At 34.1% G+C, this 19,480-nt stretch overlaps 1 protein-coding gene across 15 annotated transcripts in view; it reads left to right on the top strand.

Annotated features, from left to right (window-relative positions):
• Window positions 1–19,480, top strand: part of BAZ2B (bromodomain adjacent to zinc finger domain 2B) — a 385,114-nt gene that overhangs the window by 272,121 nt on the left and 93,513 nt on the right. For 10 of the 15 annotated variants that reach the window (XM_089915998.1, XM_089916011.1, XM_089915997.1 and 7 more), the window contains 6 exons: window positions 315–503; window positions 5,084–5,251; window positions 6,191–6,384; window positions 12,529–12,732; window positions 13,050–13,445; window positions 17,785–18,388. In XM_089915998.1, coding sequence (XP_089772124.1) covers window positions 315–503; window positions 5,084–5,251; window positions 6,191–6,384; window positions 12,529–12,732; window positions 13,050–13,445; window positions 17,785–18,388 — 1,755 coding nt within the window. Of the gene's footprint in view, window positions 1–314; window positions 504–1,008; window positions 1,082–5,083; window positions 5,252–6,190; window positions 6,385–12,528; window positions 12,733–13,049; window positions 13,446–17,784; window positions 18,389–19,480 lie in introns of those variants that run through there. The other 5 variants (XM_089916000.1, XM_089916010.1, XM_089916012.1 and 2 more) reach the window with 4 other exon arrangements.

A 19,480-nucleotide genomic window follows, 5' to 3' on the forward strand; every position in this document is an offset into this window, starting at 1 on the left:
AGCAGAAAGTTTGCCTCACTTCGGCAGGTCAAGCTTTACAATTAGTGAAAGTTATGTACTTAAAGTGTCATTCTCAAATCTCAAAATTCAACGTAAATAAGGTTATACCATTCATTTTAATTATTTTTAGAGTACTTTCATGTTTCTAGAAACATTCTGCAGGGTTTGAAGAACAGAAATGCAAAAGAAAAAAGGTATAATAAAAATTTAATAGATAAACTATTATAAATTTTAACCCACTGTGAACGCTGAAATCAGATAAATCTCATCTGTTTTTTCTAGTACAACTTTAAGTGTGTTTTTTTCCCTCCCAGGACATTTATTCAGAGCAGCTGGGGATCACCTGTTTAACCTGTCCACAGTGTCGAGTGCCTTCCCAGTGGTCAGCCACCCAGTCTTTGGTCTGCATTCAGCCAGCTCAGGGCATTCAGAATTTGGTGGTTTGGGGACACTTGGTACACCCACAGCCTTAGCTGCACATCCCCAACTAGCGTCTTTTCCAGGTAAACATCTGTTACAAACAGTGTTCAAGGAAAGGAGGAAAGCTTGAAAATGTTCAAGCAGTAGTTTGGTAATTAACTTGAACAAAAAGAATAGTATTATGCCTGGTATGTTAAAGCTCTTGTGCAAGAATTAACTCAGTCCTTTTTATCCTGTGCAAAAAAATAAAACACACTCTGTGCTAGGTGGCAGCACAACTGACTAGGTATTCAAGTGTTAAGCTAGAAAAATAGGCATCTGCCACAAAAGTGAGTAATTAGGCCAGGTTTTTCTCATGCTTTTTATTGAAGTAGAAAAGTATATGTATGAGAAGTATAGAGTTTGATTAATTATTCTCAGCTTTATTTGATTTTTTAAAAAAATATTTAACTTACAGTGGAAAACTGGAGTCCAGTTCTTATTATGAATATACTTTTATTTTGAGTTCTCATTTCTCTGCATTTATAAGTAAGATGAGCTTGGCTCTTAAATTTCTATTTTTTTCATATTTCATTAAAACAACCATAGATTTGCACCACTTGTGTGGCAGGAAGACCAGAATTATCCCAAATTCTACAGATTATGAGGATTCAGGAGTTCAGTAAGACACCAATTAAAGCTTAATTTAGACAAACATGCTGTAATTTCTCTTGTTATATTATTTTGAAAGTCTAAACTTTAATGTGTTTCCAGTGATTAACTTTACCTTAATAAATTTTAGTTAAGGATGCATGATTTACTGTTATAGAAAGTAGTTTAAAAATTAGAGCATAATTCAGAGACAAATAGATCTGAATTTAAATCTGGCTTTGTTACGTTTTAGCTGTGTGACCTTGATTGTACAAGTAATCTGACCTCTCAGCCTCAGTTTTCTCATCTGAAAAATGAGAATAACAATAATAATAATAATAGTATCTGCCTCTTAGGGTTCTTGTGAAGATTAAAGGCGCTAAGCCATGTTTAGTGCTGAATGCAGTGTTTAGCACACCTAATTAGTATGTAATTGGTAGCCATCATTGTTTTTATTCTTGTCGAGTGTTTCTTTAAAAGGAAACAAGTATCCTGTTTGAATTATATATGTAGAATGGAAAGTTGGCTAAGTATATATTTCAAGTACTATTTCTTGAGTCATATTATTTCTTTAATTCAGAGAGGAGATAGTAATGTGGCTAGAAAGTTAAAACAAAGTCTTAAACTAAGTCTTGACATTTGCTTTAAAAATACTAATAGGAATTTATTTCAGTCAGTTTTGAGCATGGTTGCTTAGCAAGATGAGTATTCAATAGGTATTTGCTGAAATATAGTATTGCTGAATAAAAAATTAAAATAGATAATATAGATAGTTGCTAGTACCTTAAATTTTAAAAATTGTTTTATCATAGTTTATTATATTTGATATATAAAGTATTAATTACTTTTGAGCATTTCTAAACCACAATGTAATTATTGTATAATTAAAATCAAATATCTTTTGCACTGAAAACATGGTTAACAGGTGTAAAGAGTTACTCATCTCAACTTCAATAATGTTGATACTTCCACTGCATAGAAAAAAATTTTGATAACTTCCCTAGCCTACATAAACTATTCACTCATTCATTTCTTTTTTTTTTTTTGGTGGTACGCGGGCCTCTCACTGTCGTGGCCTCTCCCGTTGCGGAGCACAGGCTCCGGACGCGCAGGCTCAGCGGCCATGGCTCACGGGCCCAGCCGCTCCGCGGCATGTGGGATCTTCCCGGACCGGGGCACGAACCCGTGTCCCCTGGATCGGCAGGCAGACTCTCAACCACTGCGCCACCAGGGAAGCCCCATTCATTTCTTATACAAAGTTCTTTGAGCATCTACTATGTTCTGTGCAGTAGGCCAAGCACTGAGGAATATACTAACATAGTATATGTTATGTTGCTTATAGTTTTTAGGAGATAGATAAACAGACAATTACAAGACAGAGTCTTTAGTGGTAAAAGTATGCCTGTATAAGCATACTTTTTTGCCAAGTGAACAGAGACTATGCCTTGTTTTAGAGGCCTCATTTGTTTAAGTTGTACGTTTTGTATAACTTAAATTTAAATTTTCTATGATTAGTTTTATTCAGAAGGGTAACCAAAATGCCAAAAATTTTAAATCACCTACTAAATAGATGAAGACACACAGGAAGAAATTACTAGGAATTTTAAAAGAGAAATAGTTTATTTTTAAATATTATCCACTTCTAAATGTGTCTGCATTTCAGATGACTAAATCAACACATGCAAATTACTTAATGGATATTAGTATAGTAAAGTTTTTTTATATTGAATTAGTATTTCACGGTAAGTTCTTTTAAAACATTTACAGTTTTTAATCATTATATTTTTATATTACCGTGAATTTTCATGACGTATCTGGCTCTATCAAGTTTGAAAGATTTTTAAATTCTCCTGTCTTCTATGTTCAAATTGAGATTCAGTATATCCTCTGAAATATTAGAATCTTTCAGTTGAATATGATTAATGTTGTTACCATGCAGTTACTGCCCTTGAATACATTTAGAAATTCATCGTGTGCTGGTTTATGTGATTCTTATTTTGTATATTTCATTTTATCAACAAGCTAGTTTGTGAGTGACTAAATTTTGTTTTTTTATTTTCTTAAATTTGGAAGAGAAATAAGCTCATCACTTATCAAAAATTCTGTTATTTCCCATGAATTATTAGACATTTGTGAAGCTTGTGATCAGAAGCGCTATCTTTTTCATCTTTTTATTTAATTGATCTTATTTACTTGTATTTTTACTCATGGTGTCACCTTATTTATAACGTACACATTTTCCAGTTGTGTTTTTTTCTAATCCCTATTGTGTGCTTATTTACCATTGACATTCTAAGTACATTTTTATGTTGTTTCTGAGTTTGATTATGTCTAAAATATTTGAGTCTTATTACACTTTGACTGCCTTACCGATTTGTGGGTTGTTTACAAAGTCTGAACGTTCAACTGTAATGCTTTAATTATAGACTCTATTTTAAATAATATGAATATTTCAGGAAACTGAAGTTTCCTTTTTTATCAGCTATGTAGGACCTAGTTTTCAAACCTATAAATAACAACAGATTTCAGCTGTGCTAATACAAGCCCCAAATACATAATTTTTCTTCCTATCTACATACAGTTCTTTCATCTAAACAGTAGATAAATGATTTATGGTTTTGTGTAGTTATTCTTGGTTCAGTTCCCATCATTCAGCCACTGCTGAATATACATTGGTGTCATTTCACTAGCAGTGCCTTCCTGCAGTGCAGAAGAATAGCTTTTGCAGTTTTCTGCTTATACTGTTTTTTAGACCTTTCAGAACGTCAGTTACCATGAACATTTCACTTTTTATTAAGCTAAACTTTTGTCTTTAGCTAATGAAGGTGCACATCACTTAACATCCTATTTTTAATAAAGAGATATTCCTAGAAAAGCTTTAAAGATCATATAATACAGTACACTGACAATATTGAATTTTTCCCACACTATATTATTGGGGTTTTTCCTCTAATTTTTTCGTGGTTATCAAGTCAATGAAAAGTATCCTATATCTCTTGGAAGATTAGCCTGAAAGGTAATAACTGATTTGGTAATCTAGCTGGTTAGCCAATTGGAAAATATTGTTTCCAAGATTTTACATGGGGCAATACAAGATTGTCCATTGGGTTATTTCAAATTTCTTCTTAATCTTCACCCTTCCCTAAATAATGTATTCTATAAAATTTGTCTTCTCTCCTTTTCTAAAAGTTTTAACTAAAAGCCACTGTTTGAATATCTAAATTGCATTTGATGATTTTCTACCATTTAGTCATTTTACATTGATAAAACATTGTTATCTGTAATTTATGAGAGGAAGTATAAATAAAATTCAGGCTTTCTTCATTAACTTTAAGGGGAGAAACTATAAATCTTTTATATTTTAATGTGACTTAACTTGTTTTAAAAATCTTCTTTGAAGCACTTTTCATTGCTTAGACATCCCCCCCCCCAAAAAAAAAGGCTTACTGATTTTGCTATCTCTATTGTTTTGAGTATAGGATGTTTTCTTCCATAAATGCATTTGAGATATGCTGGATTACAGTGGTCTTTGTATTATTATTTAAACCACCTGATTTATCAAAGCCAGCTTTATATTGTATGTAATTTAAGGAAATTCTTAACATAGGTTGTAGATGGTAACCTTAAATTCTAAGGTTTTAAAGTAGATTAAAATAGTCTTAAACATTGTTTCTTTACTAATTTAGAAAAATTATGATGTAAGTCATCAAAGAGTCAAATAGTTCTTTAATATTCCAAGTTTCCCATTTTATTTTTAAAACCATAGACTACTTTTGTTCTTCATAAATTTGAACTCAAGGAAGCTGCTAAGTGAAGATCCTTGGATACTGTCTTAATGAGCAGAATAATGAGTGTATAACTTCTAACCAGCTGTCTTATAATTAGAAAGATGATCAGAACTATGTGTAATTCAGCAATTGTGTTCCAAGATGAAATTTGAAGTTTTTTTTCAGGAATAAAATATAAAAAGCACTGTTAAATTAGCTAGAAAGTTAATTCAAATATTTTTGCTTGTTTGGTGTTTGGCTTTGAGGTGCAGAATGGTGGCGAACAACAGATGCTCATACGCGTGCAGGGGCAACCTTCTTTCCACCATTACTGGGAATTCCACCACTGTTTGCTCCTCCAGCCCAGAATCATGATTCTTCTTCATTCCATTCGAGGGCTTCGGGAAAAAGTAATCGAAATGGTCCTGAAAAAGGTATCCATGTTAACTTTAAGTGAAGTACTACAAATCCTCCATTTCAATACCTATTTTTAATAGGGTTCACATTTAGTAACAATTATGGGGCATTGTGCTAGACACTTTCACATTGTCTTGCTTAATCCTTATAATAACTCTTTGAGATTGGAAGCATTGTCATTTTGCAGCTAAGGTTAAATAAGTTATTCAAGGAAGCACTGTTTACATGTTGACATTGCATACCAGAATTTAACCCAGGTTTTCTAACTCCAGACTCCACTGCTTTTTCCTCTGTATCTCATTACCTCCTTCACGTTCACTCAATAAAATATATTACTTTTTCTGTAATTAAGCATTAAATTAATTAAAACTAATATGTTAGTACGCCTTTTTCTTTTAAATTGTCATTAATATTTCATAGTTGATAACTGTGGTTAGAATACATTTGCAAATTATAATAGCATTTTAGATGGTTTATTATTACCTTTCTTTTCACTTAAGTGTTTGGGGAGTTTGCTCCGAAAGGGGGAATACTCGCATTTAATTATCTTTCTAAAAATTTTTTAATTGAAGTGAAATTCACACAAATGTAAAATTAACCATTTTAAACTGAACAATTCAGTGACATGTAATGCATTCATAGTGTTGTACAACAACCACCTCTATCTAGTTTCAAAACATTTTCATCACCCCGAAAGGAAACTTCATCCCTGTTAACCAGTTTCTCTCTATTATTCCCTCTCCCAGTCCCTGGCAACCACTAGCTTGCACTCTATCTCTATAGATTTACCTGTTGTGAATATCTCATATAGATGGAATCATAATTTGTGTCTGACTTCTTTCACTTAGCATAATGTTTTCAAGAGTCATCCACATTGTGGCATATGTCATTACTTCATTCCTTTTTATGGCTGAATAACATTCTCTTGCATAAATATATTTATTTTTACTTTCAAGGTGTAAATGGGTCAATAAATGGAAACAACACATCGTCTGTATCTGGTATCAACACATCTGTACTATCCACTACTGCTTCAAGTTCTGTGGGACAAACTAAAAGTATAAGCTCAGGTGGAGGAAATCGAAAGTGTAGTCAGGAACCAAACAAAACCCAGCCTTTGGATGCTAGAGCTGACAAAATCAAAGATAAGGTAAGTTGTTCTTTGAGGCACAAATATATAACAGATCGATACAAGTATTCTAAAGATCAAACCACCTGAATCTATGGAATAACTTTTTATGAATTATCAACTTCTATTTTTATAGATATTCGTTTTTGCGGGGTGGTTTTAGTATTATGCATCTAAAAAATTAAAACTGTCAGCACCAGTATAAATAATACAAATAGTAGTCATAGATAAGATTTATTGAGAACTTAACACAGGCCAGTTCTGCTGTAATTGCTTTGCATATAATATCTATTTCAATCCTCCTTATACCCATACTGAGGTAGGTACTATTATTATAAACTGGGAAAAAGAGCCCCCAAATAGTTGGCCATTAAGTGGTCAGGATTCAAAGTCAGGCAGGTTGACTCCAGAGCCCATGCTTTAGGAAAACAAAAACAAAAAACCTTTCATTATGGAAAATTTCAAATATACACAGAAGACAGAATAGCATAATAATCCTGTGTACCCCTTATTCAGTTTCAACAGTTACCATCTCATGGCCAATTGTATTTCATCATAACCCCAGCTGAATTCTCCTTTTCTCCTTTGCCAGTTGGCACTATGTTAGACCTTGTCATTAGAGGGTCCTAGAGACACACTGGAAGAGGAAAATGCTTCTGTTCCTGGTTCAAGTGTTTTCTTCTTGGTCTTATGCTGTGGCTGCCAGTGGGTGGCTTCCTCACCAGCTGGCGGCCTCTCTGCCAGTTGTGTTCAGGAGAGACCCAGTAGTGTATACCGTCTAGTGAGTGTCACTGACATCCCAGCAGGCAGCTTATTAGTGAGTTTTTCTGGGATGCCAGTGGTTGGCTTTCTAGCTAACTTTACTGTCACCCCGATAGCAGATTCCCAGCAAGTTTTTCTGGCACTCCAGCAGGTGGTGTCTCCTGTGTACCAGCCTTGATCTGTGATACCTCAGTGAGCTTCTCTGCCATCCAGTGGGCAACAGCCACATCCTTTCCAACAAAGTCTGAAGTTCAGCCTTGGGTGAATGAGGGGTTGGAGAAGAAAGACCCTCTTCCAAGTTTATTTTAGTACTCTACCTCAGCCATACAGGAAGTGGCTCTTCCCTACATCGGCTATTCCGGTATTCTTTACAGGTCTCTTTCCCTCTTAGTAGTTCATATTCTGTTACTAGTTGTTGCTTCCTTATGACAAAATTTCGCTGTTCAAATTGATCATGTGGTTTCTGCCTCCTGACTAGACCTTGTCTGCTGTAGAAGCAGTATCAGGAGTAGGGTGGGTATGCAGATTGCACATGGTAAATTCACTTCAATATTCCGGTCACTCTAAGCCTTTGGATTTCCTCTTGCACATCATGCCAGGGAAGCTGTGACATTTCAACTTTACTAAGTATAGTTCACCACTGTGTCCAGATTTCATTCATCCAACCAAGTAAGCTGAGATACCTCCAGCTACAGGAACTACCACATTATATCCAGCATTTCTAGTAAGTGCACCTGTATCGGTGAATTTGATCTGCTCCCATTGGTAATTTCTTCTTGAGAGAGAAGTCTTGGTTTATTCTGAGTTAAAGCCTTAGCATCAACTGCAAACATTTCGGAAACAAAGATAATAACTAGAGCAATGTCTTTTCGTCTACATTTTATAAAAACCACTTTCAGGGCCTGATTTTTCTGGGGGAAGAGAGTCAAAAGTTTGTGATACTGTAATACCACTTTCTCCATGACCTCAGCTATAATAATAAGGGAATTGAAAAGCTTGTGACACACCACAGCAAGAGCAAGGTATGAGTAGTCACTGATTGCAGATAGCACTGATCTGAACTTTAAATCTGAACAACATGCCTCCCAGGCTCCAATTTTTAACCCCAAGGAACTATTTTATCAAATTTTTCTTTGTCCTTTCTCAAGACAGCATTGAGCTCCATATATTTTCCACGATCAGCTAAACAAATAAAGGTTTCTTCCCTCTTGCCCAGCATATTTTATAGAAATACTTCCTCTAGATCTTTCAGTTCCCTCTCAACAGAAGATAAATGTTTTCCAGCACATAGCAAGACATATGAGGGTCTGGGGGAAGGTCATCTGGTGAAGCCTCGAAGCCTAATGATAGCCATCACAAAAATTCGACAGGACTCTATTTAGGCCCCAAGACAAACATTTACTTTCCTCTTCAAGCCACCCCACTGAGCACTCGAGCAAATGTGATAAAAGACTCTTGGTTGTTTCCTTCCAGGGACACAGGTTTTAGGGTCATACTTTCCACCTGTTCCTCTTCAACTGCTCTTTACTCTTTTCCCTTATGATTTGTTTCAAGGGCATTCCCATTAGTACGAGCTCCAAAGCCTGTCTCTGGACTGCTTCTAGCTTCTCTGCACACCAGACGCTGTCCAAAAACACCACCCATTCCTTGCTCCCATGGTACTTTGAAGCAGGTTGTAGACATAGTATCATGGAATATATTTATATCTATATGTATTTCTAAAAGTTAAGCGTCCATGTTTTTAAACTTTACACTATCCTACCTCTTAGCAGTAGTGCTAAATCTAGTAACATCTAGTATCTCTAGTGCCTCTGTAAGGTACAAGGCAAGACTTTGGAGGAATGGATTTGAAACAGATCGTGTCCTTAGTTCTAGTAAGGAATCAGTATTGACATTCCTAAACAAAATTGGTGCTGTTAAAGTAGAAAATATTTCCAGGATCAGGTATTAAAAACTTGCAGAGGTACCTCTTTAATGATATAAAGAAATTCCAGGTACCATAGGGGTGTTGATTTACATCTACATAGAAGTAACACTAGAGAGAGATTGACTGTCAATGTGAGGGATACTAGAACTTAAGATTTCAGAAGCGTATCTTTGGATAATACATGGTCTGGAATGAATTTGCGTTAGTAGGTTGTTAAATGAAGATGAAGGGAGTTGAAACTGAAGAAGAAAATCCTATACTTTTATTACCCAATGTTTTTCAGTTTTAAAAACTTAAAAAAAAAAAATTGCTTCATCAGCCCTTTTCATGTGTAGCTTGAAAAATGTTCTTCAGCTGATTTTGATAATCCCTCCTGGGAGGCAGGGTTACTTATCTCAGTAGTACTCATTGAAAATCATTGATTAAGTCCAGTTCCCTCTCATAGTCTACATGTATATTTAGAATAAATATAAGTATTTTAAATTAAACAATTAAAGTAAGTCAACACAAACTAAAATATACTAACATACAGCCTGTTGAGAAAAAAAATAAGACAATTCAAGGTTAAGTTCCACTCCTGCTGCCATACAAATTATTGTTACCACAGCAGCTGTAACAGTCTTTTAAAAAACAAGTGATTTTTTATCGTTTTAAAACATCCTGTGTTATCATTCTGTCTAATAGTTTCCTATCCCACTAAGAATAAAATCCTTGCCATGGCCCATAAGACCATGTGTGGTCTCACCCCTGCCAGTCCATCCAGCCTTATTTCCTACTGTTCTCTCCCAGGTTTCTGTGCTGTAGCAGGCCTAGCTGACTTTTCCATTCTTTGAACATGTCAAACTTGTTTCCAGCTCGTGGCTTTTGCCTTTGCTGTTTCCCCTGTCTTGAAAGGCCCTTTTATCTTTCTATGACTGGCTCTTGCTCTCCATTTAGGTCTCAGCTCAGAAGAGTCTTACCTGACAACTACATCTAAATGTCCATCCAGCACACACTGTCTACTCAATTATCCTGTTTTAGTCATGGTATTTATCACTGAAAAACCCTTATTTATATTGTTTGTTGATTCTCTTCTCCCTGTTCCCATGAGAGCAGAGTTGCTGTTTGTTTATCACACCCTTGTATCCCCAGAGACTAGAGCAACTGTGCCTGGTACATAATAGCCTTGAATATGTATTTGTTTTGCTATTGAATGTAAGAAATATACAGTGAAATGAAAGTTCAAGGAGAGGGTTCTGAAAAGCTTTCCCAGGTTGGTTGGGGGGTGGAGTTTATTATTAACAAACTCTCCTTTGATCATTTTTTTATGAACCTAAGAAGACTCATTTTTAAAATGTATAAATGACAGAAAAAAGACAGACTACCTAATTGTGAGCAGGCAAAAGGACCACCCTCACCCCCCGCACATGTTAATAGGGACCAAGGAGATGGAATTTGTGATATTGAAATTCATTTTTCTCCAATACTTGGACTTGTCTACTCATGTCTACTTTTTTTTTTAACATGGGTACTAAATTTGTTACCTTATAAAACACAAACCCTTTGCACACTGTCAGAGTATGCTCTGCAAAGACCACCTGCGCCAGAATCACATTAAGGGCTTGTTTCATACAGATCCCTGTGCCTGTTTGGAATTGGGACCCAGGAATCTGCTGCTTGCAGCAACTTCTGTGCTGAATATTATGCTCCCTAAAGCTTTAGAACCCGCATCTCTAGACCCACTCTTGGGGAGTATAGGACCCATCTGTCATGCTGCCTTTAAATTAAAACTACACAGATTACTTGGACATTGAAATAGGAGTTTATTTTTTTCTGCCAAATCACGGTAGCTCCCTCATTCCCTTCCTTACTTAGCCTCTACTAAATCCGAAAGTGATAACTTTGGATTTGACTTTCATAGTCAAATGAAATGACTTTCATAGTCTTGCTATACATGCTTAGAAAACTCAACAGCAGATTTTGGTTGCAAAGAAGGAGCGGTTTCTCTGCCAAATAAATGATAGGCTTAATGTTGTTATACTACTATTGTTTCCCTTTAACCTCTACTTTGGTCTTTCTCATCCTTTGATTTCCTTTATTCCAATTCACTTTCTGCTTTACTGTGAGGGAAGAAGGTAGCTCAGGGAGTGATGGAAATATTAGCTTATTGAAGGGTGTGTCTGTGGAGGAAGCATTACAGTTGCTAGTTTGGAGCAGTTAACACAGTACCATGGCAAACAGAATATAACAGGAGTGACTCTCCTCACTCATGTATTTTATATGATTTAAATCAAATTTTAGAAGACACAAAGGAAAGAGTGTAGGTTTGCAATCTGTAACTACGGTTTCAACCTGGCATCCTGTTGTAGAGGTGTATTACTGTCTTTTATTCTCCAAACCCAGTAGTTATGAAAGGCTGTATTTCTATTAAGGCCATAACTTTTCTAATTTGCTGCTTTTGTAATTTATTGCTGATTTTTCTGTATCTTGTTCTCTATTTTATCTACCAGCAAACACTATAGAAATGTTCCTAAGTAACTTCGGATTGTACTCAATCTTGTTGCTCTGTCGTTTTGACATTTCTCCTTTATAGTCTTCCTATTGGCAGAATTTTAACTTTTTCATTGTTATATCGTTATTAGTTATAATTCATCTCATTATTTTTCATCTTTTTATCCACTACCATTGTCTGTCCTTTAAACACACAACTTTCCTTTTATGCGACCAAATGTCCCTTTCCAGCTTTGGATTTTCATTGCCCTATAGGATTTTAAATGTTCCAGAAATTAATCTCCTTCTTTATCATATTTTTCTATCTTTTTGATTCAGAAATATTAAAAAACTTAAATTCCTTGACCCTAACTAAAGCAGCCCCTTAAGCCTTTTTCTACCTATTTTGTCTTCTCTCCAGTACTTTTTACTATATGGGATTATTTGTTTTGAAATTACTCTCTGTCTAGTCCACCGCCACCACCACTAGAATGTAAGTTTCTTGAAGGCAGAGGCTCATCTTAGACTTCATTGGAGTCCAGCACCTAGAAAGGTGTGTTTGGCTACTGACTCACTATTTGCACAAAGAAAGAAGACTAAAAGCTAAATGTAGAACATCAGTGTATGTAACCCTATCATAAATTGCTCTTTTTAATCTGTCCTACATTTCGAAGCATGGCAGTCATATGAGTGTGTATATATGTATACATATGTACATATATACACACTATATTGATGTTTTCAATATTCTATACAGAATACTGTATAGCATATTGACAGAGTTTATACTTTTTACTGGAGAATTCCTGTCAGATAAGTTAATTTGATCAGTTGGTTGAATAAATACCCTTAAAACATGTGACTTTTTACTTTTTTCTAAAATGACATTTTAGAAAAATGTTTTGAGATTGAAAATATCATTAAAAAATTAAAAGAGCATACCTCTTACTGAAACTTGAATTTTTTCCAAAAATAGAAGTCTTTTTAAAAATCTTGTCTTTATCCAGAAACCAAGGAAGAAAGCTATGGAAAGTTCTAGCAACAGTGATAGTGATTCAGGCACCTCATCAGACACATCAAGTGAAGGCATTAGTAGTAGTGATTCAGATGATCTAGAGGAAGATGAAGAAGAAGAAGATCAAAGTATTGAAGAAAGTGAAGATGATGATTCTGATTCAGAGAGTGAAGCACAACATAAAAGTAACAACCAGGTAGGTACAAATCATTTCATTGGCAATATCTACACATTATTCAAATTTAGGAATTAACTGTCTTATCTTAACTCTCAAAGTCTATAAAGTTTAAAGTTAATCATTGCCTTTAGTTCTTCCTTTTGCATAAGAAAAAAAAGGAGGTGGTGAAACATTTTTAAAGGAACATTTTGTGTATTTTTTAGTGAGTTTTATATATCTATTGTAAGTCATTAGGAACACTTTTTTAAGTACCCTTTTTTTCCTCCATGTTTTACTCCTTGATGCTCTTCGTTTTAATAGACGTTAAGAAGTTGCCTTTTAATTTGTATTTACAGGTGCTATTACATGGTGTTTCAGACCCAAAAGCAGAAGGACAGAAAGCAACTGAAAAAGCCCAGGAAAAAAGAATACACCAGCCATTACCTCTTGTGTCTGAATCCCAGACTCACTCATCATTCCAATCCCAGCAGAAGCAGCCTCAGGTTTTGTCACAGCAGCTTCCATTTATTTTCCAAAGCTCTCAGGCAAAGGAGGAATCTGTGAACAAACACACAAGTGTAATACAGTCTACGGGATTGGTGTCCAATGTGAAACCTTTATCTTTGGTAAATCAAGCCAAAAAGGAAATTTACATGAAACTCATAGTTCCTTCTCCTGATGTACTTAAAGCAGGGAATAAAAATACCTCTGAAGAATCTAGTCCTTTGACCAGTGAATTGCGTTCCAAACGGGTGAGTTAGATATTATTTATAGAAGAATTTTACTATTATAAAAACAGCTTTTATATAGTCTTATACAAGTTTAAACTGAATTCTACTCTTATTGTTATACTTTCTTAGTCACCAGGAATAGAATATGCACATCAGAAAACTAAATTTCTCTGATTTTATATTTACATACACACCTGTTGAATGTATTTTTGGCAACACAGTCTTGTCATTTTTCCCCAGGTTTAATGATTTAGCAGTAAGGGGAGAAACATGTTTGTATTGGACATACTTTACAATTACTTTTGTTTAAAATCAATGTCCTTTTTTTTCTAATATTAGTATATTCTTTTTTAAAGAAATGAACTCTTGAGTCATTTACCTCTGTAGTCCTATGATTTGTCAATTTTAAGTATAAAAATCCTTTAGAAAGAATGCTTTTCCTTTACCATTCTTAATTAATTATACAAAATATTTTTAGTAACGTTACTTCTATAAACACCAGAACCACTCTCATCAGAGAATTTTTTTCATCTTTATTTTCTTGCTGTTAGTTTTATATTATAATATTATATAGTCTACAGTCATATGTCCAGAAGAATCCTAGTAATTAAATAACCAGTGCTTTTTATTCTAGAACTCACCCAGACTAGAGAAAAAATATTATTTTTGAACACAGTCTCCTGTCTTTTGGTTATACAAATTATCAGTAGGCATCCTAATCATTGGAAAAGACCTGTAGAGCACTTACTGTTTTGCCAGCCATTCATTGTTTTAAGTGCTGAACATGCATTTACTCATTGGATACTAACATCTGTAAGTGCCACTAATAATATTATGTCCATTTTCAGATGATCAAATTGAGATTCATAAGACTTACATAACTCTCCCAAGATCACACTGCTAGTTGGTGATGGAGCTAGAATTCAAACCTAGGCGGTGTGGTACTAGAATCCTTGTTCTTAATCACTGTGGTATGCTGCCTTTCTTTCTCAAAAAAGTTGCAATGTCCTTGTCCATTGACTTTTATTTTACAGTGAAGAATTTCAGAACAAGGTCAAAGAAAAATGACTTGAGCAAATCAGGCTCTTTTGAGAATCTAAATGAGTAGTTCTCAAGACTAAGTGTACATTAGAATCACCTGGGAAACTTTAAAAATGAACTAACCACCTTAGAACAATTTAAAATCAGGATCTCTTGTGTTGAGACTGAGGTATTACATGTCTAAAAAGCCTCCCAAGTGACTCAGATGTGCAGCCAAATTTGAGAACCACTGATCTAAATGGAATGACCAGTGAATATCACACATACGAGAACTTGTAATGCATGGGTCAATCATAAGGAGTTATTGGCATCACATTATTGACTCTCCTTGAGAAATTAAGCAAATTGAAAATCACACTGGGTTATTTTAATTTTCCATTAATATATATTCTACTTTAAGACAAATGAATGTATAGAGCCACATCGAGTTACTTGCATAATGAATGTTTTCTTAATTTTTTCAGAGTTTCTTAAATTCTTATTTAAAATTTTCATATGACTGCCTATTAGAAAGTCATTTATTAAACACTTGCTTATTTAAATGTAGCCAAGCTAGGCTTTCTACACATAGGATCTTATGTAATCCTTACAAAATTGTGTCAGGTAAAGGAACTAAGGCTCAGAGAGGTTAAGTCACTTTTCAACATCATATAACAAGTTAAGAGCAGACAGGTTTTAAACCAAGATCATTCTGATTTCAAAGCCCATGATTAAGATGAAATAATTTGGTGTTTCTGAAATGATAATGGTTGTTAATGGGAAATATTTTATGTGAATGGGCATTCACAGTAGACTCAACTCTCAATGACTTTATCTACTTTTTATTGGTATCTACTATTGAGTTAAAGGGTATTTTTAGAAATATTTCTCTTATATCAGTTCTCTTTCTTTATGTGACAGTCTAACATAGAACTTTGCTTGATTTCTTATGATAGTCTCAATTGTTTCATGCTTCCTGCTATGTATCTGGCTCCCACGCTAGTCTTATGATTTTCTTCAGTGTTATTTAATCATTGGATCCTTTCATACCCTTATACTGTAGACATTTAATTTAAATCAATATACATTAATCATATATAAAGACCAGGAGTGAAAAATCTTTATCAAGTTTTGCCTAGTGGATTTTTTATGGCCTTACAGAGACTCAGGTAAGAACTAGGGGAGCAAGAGCTTGGTGGTAGGACAAAGCTTCGAACCTCTCTCTTCTCATACTCCTGTCACCCAAGGGGATATCTTAAAGTAGCAGGACACTTGCTGCTATACAGGTCTCTTTTTTCTCCCCTCCTACTTTATGTACACCCCTAATATCAAAAAAGATAGGATGTTTGCTGTAAAAGAGTTACTGATACTAGTCTTGGGATAAAATACAGTGATCGTTGGTTATTTTCGAAAACCTTCAGATGTCAGCATATGAGAAGTGATTCTTCAGAGTTATAGAGTGAGAAACAATTTCAAAAAATTAAAATGTAAAATTTAAAACTAAAGGGAACGTTTTTATTTTCATTACTCTTTTGATCCTATGTATTTGGAAGGAATATTTACTACCTATTAAAAAAAGAATACAAAATGATTATGTGACAAAATTTTGTTCTAAGAAATGAAAATACACTAAATTTTTCTGCTGAAAATTTAAATCAGTATATGTATAAAATACGAAGTATAAGTACATTATATGTATACTCACATAATATAACATAAAATATTTATGTTTCATATAAATATTAAGTAAAATTATATTAAAGTATCTTATGTAAAAATTTTGCCATAAAATTCTTTTAAAAAGGTAAACACAATTATGTAGTATAATATTCCATATTTTATTCACTGAATAAATACCAATTAAGCAGTTTCTCTTTGTGAGGCATTGCCTTATGTATCAATACAAATATAATGTGACAGTCTTTGTTTACAAAGTACTAACTTAATTTTCTAAACAAATACAGTGAGGATAAGTTAAATAAGATAAAGAAGTTTATATGGGAATTTCTTACTGCTTATTAGTACTGGTGCTTTAAAATATTTAATAAGTCATTCTATATGGCATTCCATCTGCATTTATACTTGTGAAATAACCCACCACAAGGCTTTGCTGACTTGAGTGTTAACAGCCCGGGTCCAATGCTGACAGTACTGCTGATTTTAATTTCAAGGCAACCATTTTCATTACAGAATTTTACCTTTCAAAATTCAACTCTATTTCTATTAACTTGATATTTTAATCATACTATTTCGGTTTGTTTTTTTATATTTTAATTATACAAATTTAATGAAATTCATATGATGTTATTCTTTTCATGAAGATTCTGATAGCCAAATAATTTTTTGTTCCTTATTTACATATGTAAATTTTATGGCTTAATGGTTTACAAAATAATTTTTCCCAAGGAAGGTATAATTTTTCTAAACTATTTTCTAAACTCTTGCCAATGTTAATGTGCTGAAGGCACTCAAAAGTATATCCCACAGAATGTTGAGCCAGCCTTCCCACTAACCTCAAATCATGATTACTGTAGGTAATACAGGATAGAATAAAAGGGGGTATAAGGGAGCTCAAGGATAGAGGCAATGAGTGCTTTGGGCTGGGACAAACATGGAAAGCTTCTTGGGTTGGATTTTGAAGAATGAACAGGATTTCATCTGCTTGAAATTTATTAGAGGAAGATGTTTCACGCAAAGAAAATGGTGATGGCAAAATGTGGAGGTGGTGAAAGTATGACATGCACAGGGCATGGCAAATAGTCCACTTGGACAACAAAGGTAGTAAAAAGTAACTTGAGGATCAGATTTAACTGTTTAGGGTTTATAAAGTTGGCAATGATGGAAGAGGCACTAAAGGTTTTGACCAAAGAGCTAATATAATAAAATACGGCTTATATAACGAGAGAATTGGCATTGGCATATAGCATATATTGGGAGTTGGTTAGGAAGAAGTGATAGTACAGCTTAAATTTGAGCAATATTTCAGTGAGAGAATCCAAACCACATAGTAATATGGCTGACTTGGAAAAAAGAAAAGTAAAAGATGTTTTGAGAGTTTCAAGTTTGGGTTATTGAGAAAAACGGGAGCTGTAGTAATAAGAGGTGGGCAGTCAGTAAACATGTTTTGAAGCAGAAAGGCTAATTGAATTTTTAAATATATTATGTCTAGCAAGATTCAGGAACCAGCTATTCATTATTGCCACTACTTTTATAGCACTTGTATATCATGATTTAAATTTGTATATGAGTAGCTGTGTCAGATACAGAAGGCAAAAAAAGAGTAATTTTTGTTCTTATGGTACATTATTGTTTTGTTTTTTTTAAACTTATGTTTCAACAGGAACAATATAAACAGACATTCCCAGCTCAGTTAAAGAAACAGGAGTCATCTAAGAGCCTGAAGAAGGTTATTGCAGCTTTGTCAAATCCAAAAGCAACCTCTAGTTCACCAGCACATCCAAAACAAACATTAGAAAACAACCACCCTAATCCTTTCTTGACAAATGCACTTTTAGGTAATCATCAACCAAATGGAGTTATTCAAAGTGTCATTCAAGAAGCTCCTCTGGCACTTACCACCAAAACTAAAATGCAGAGTAAAATTAATGAAAACATTGCTACTTCAAGTAGCACCCCTTTTTCCTCACCTGTAAATCTGAGTACAAGTGGGAGAAGAACCCCTGGCAATCAGACAACTGTCATGCCCTCTGCCTCTCCCATACTGCATAGTCAAGGGAAGGAAAAAGCAGTTAGCAATAATGTGAACACAGTAAAAACACAGCATCACTCGCATCCTGCAAAATCTTTAGGGGAACAGTTCAGAGGAGCAGATTCAGACATTCCTAGTAGCAAAGATTCTGAAGATTCAAATGAAGAGGAAGAGGAAGATGATGAGGAAGAAGATGAGGAAGATGAAGATGATGAATCTGATGACAGCCAATCAGGTTATTTTCTACTTTTAAGTTTAAAGTATTTCTCTAAATGCTATGTGAACCAAAGCATTTTAAAGAGGTTCTTCATTCACAGACTGAAAATCATGGTCATTCACTGTGTTTCACACAGCTATGCGCCTTTCTATAATGAGTGGTAAAATACAGGAATAATTGAAATTGGAAATCCTAAATTAAGTTCTCAGCTCTGTTATTCATTTAACATTAAACAAAGAACTTTAAATTGAATATAAATAATTCATGAATTAAGAAATTCAGGAACTTGCTTAATTTTCATTTAATTCATGACCACTCATTTGTCCTTTCTTTTTCATCTCTTCTGCTGCTTGTTATATTGTGTCACTAGATATTTTGAATAAAGGTAAAACTGTAGTCACAGTCATTCAGAAAATACCAAAAACCTATATCCCTATGAATATTTGTTAGCAACACAGAATGTATTTAACAACATATATAGAGTACCCCCTGATTTTATTTTGATTTACTTTCTAGTTTTCTTTTTAATTTCTTTTTGTTTTATTTCCTCTTAACTCTCCTTCTTGTTCCACAGAAGATTGAAAACATAAAATATAAGATAGCTTAAAATTTAAATACAAAGATGAAATACATATTAGGAAAGGTTTTGGATTTGTTCCTAGTCAGCCACAAATCCAATTGTAAATTTTCTATCTACCAATATGAAGAGGAAAATCTAGTCAATTATACAATTTAAAAAGTGTCTATAAGGTAAAAACAACCTATTTGCTCAGGGTAAGAACAGCTTTTCCTGATATTTTTCCTAGGGTTCCCATAAACACAACTTTGCATGATAGATCATGGATATCAACATTAATCACTTTCAAAGATAATTTTTATAATGAACTTCAGTGTAGACAGCTAGTACTACACAAGAAACAATTCCACAGAAGCTGTTGTTCTGGGAACGATTAAGATACAGTCCAAGTATTAGTCCTGTGTTATCAAGTTTAACCCAGAAATAGATTTTACATATCTATAGGAATGGATGCATTTATAGGACTACATTGCTAGCATGAACTTAAATTATTAAATCATTAAATTATTCCCCACAGTTATTTCTGTAATCCT

This window comes from Delphinapterus leucas, chromosome 8 (genome assembly GCF_059928025.1).
Source record: "Delphinapterus leucas isolate spDelLeu-1000000601 "Yukka" chromosome 8, BTC_Dleu_Yukka2, whole genome shotgun sequence".
In the NCBI taxonomy this organism is placed as follows: Eukaryota; Metazoa; Chordata; class Mammalia; order Artiodactyla; family Monodontidae; genus Delphinapterus; species Delphinapterus leucas.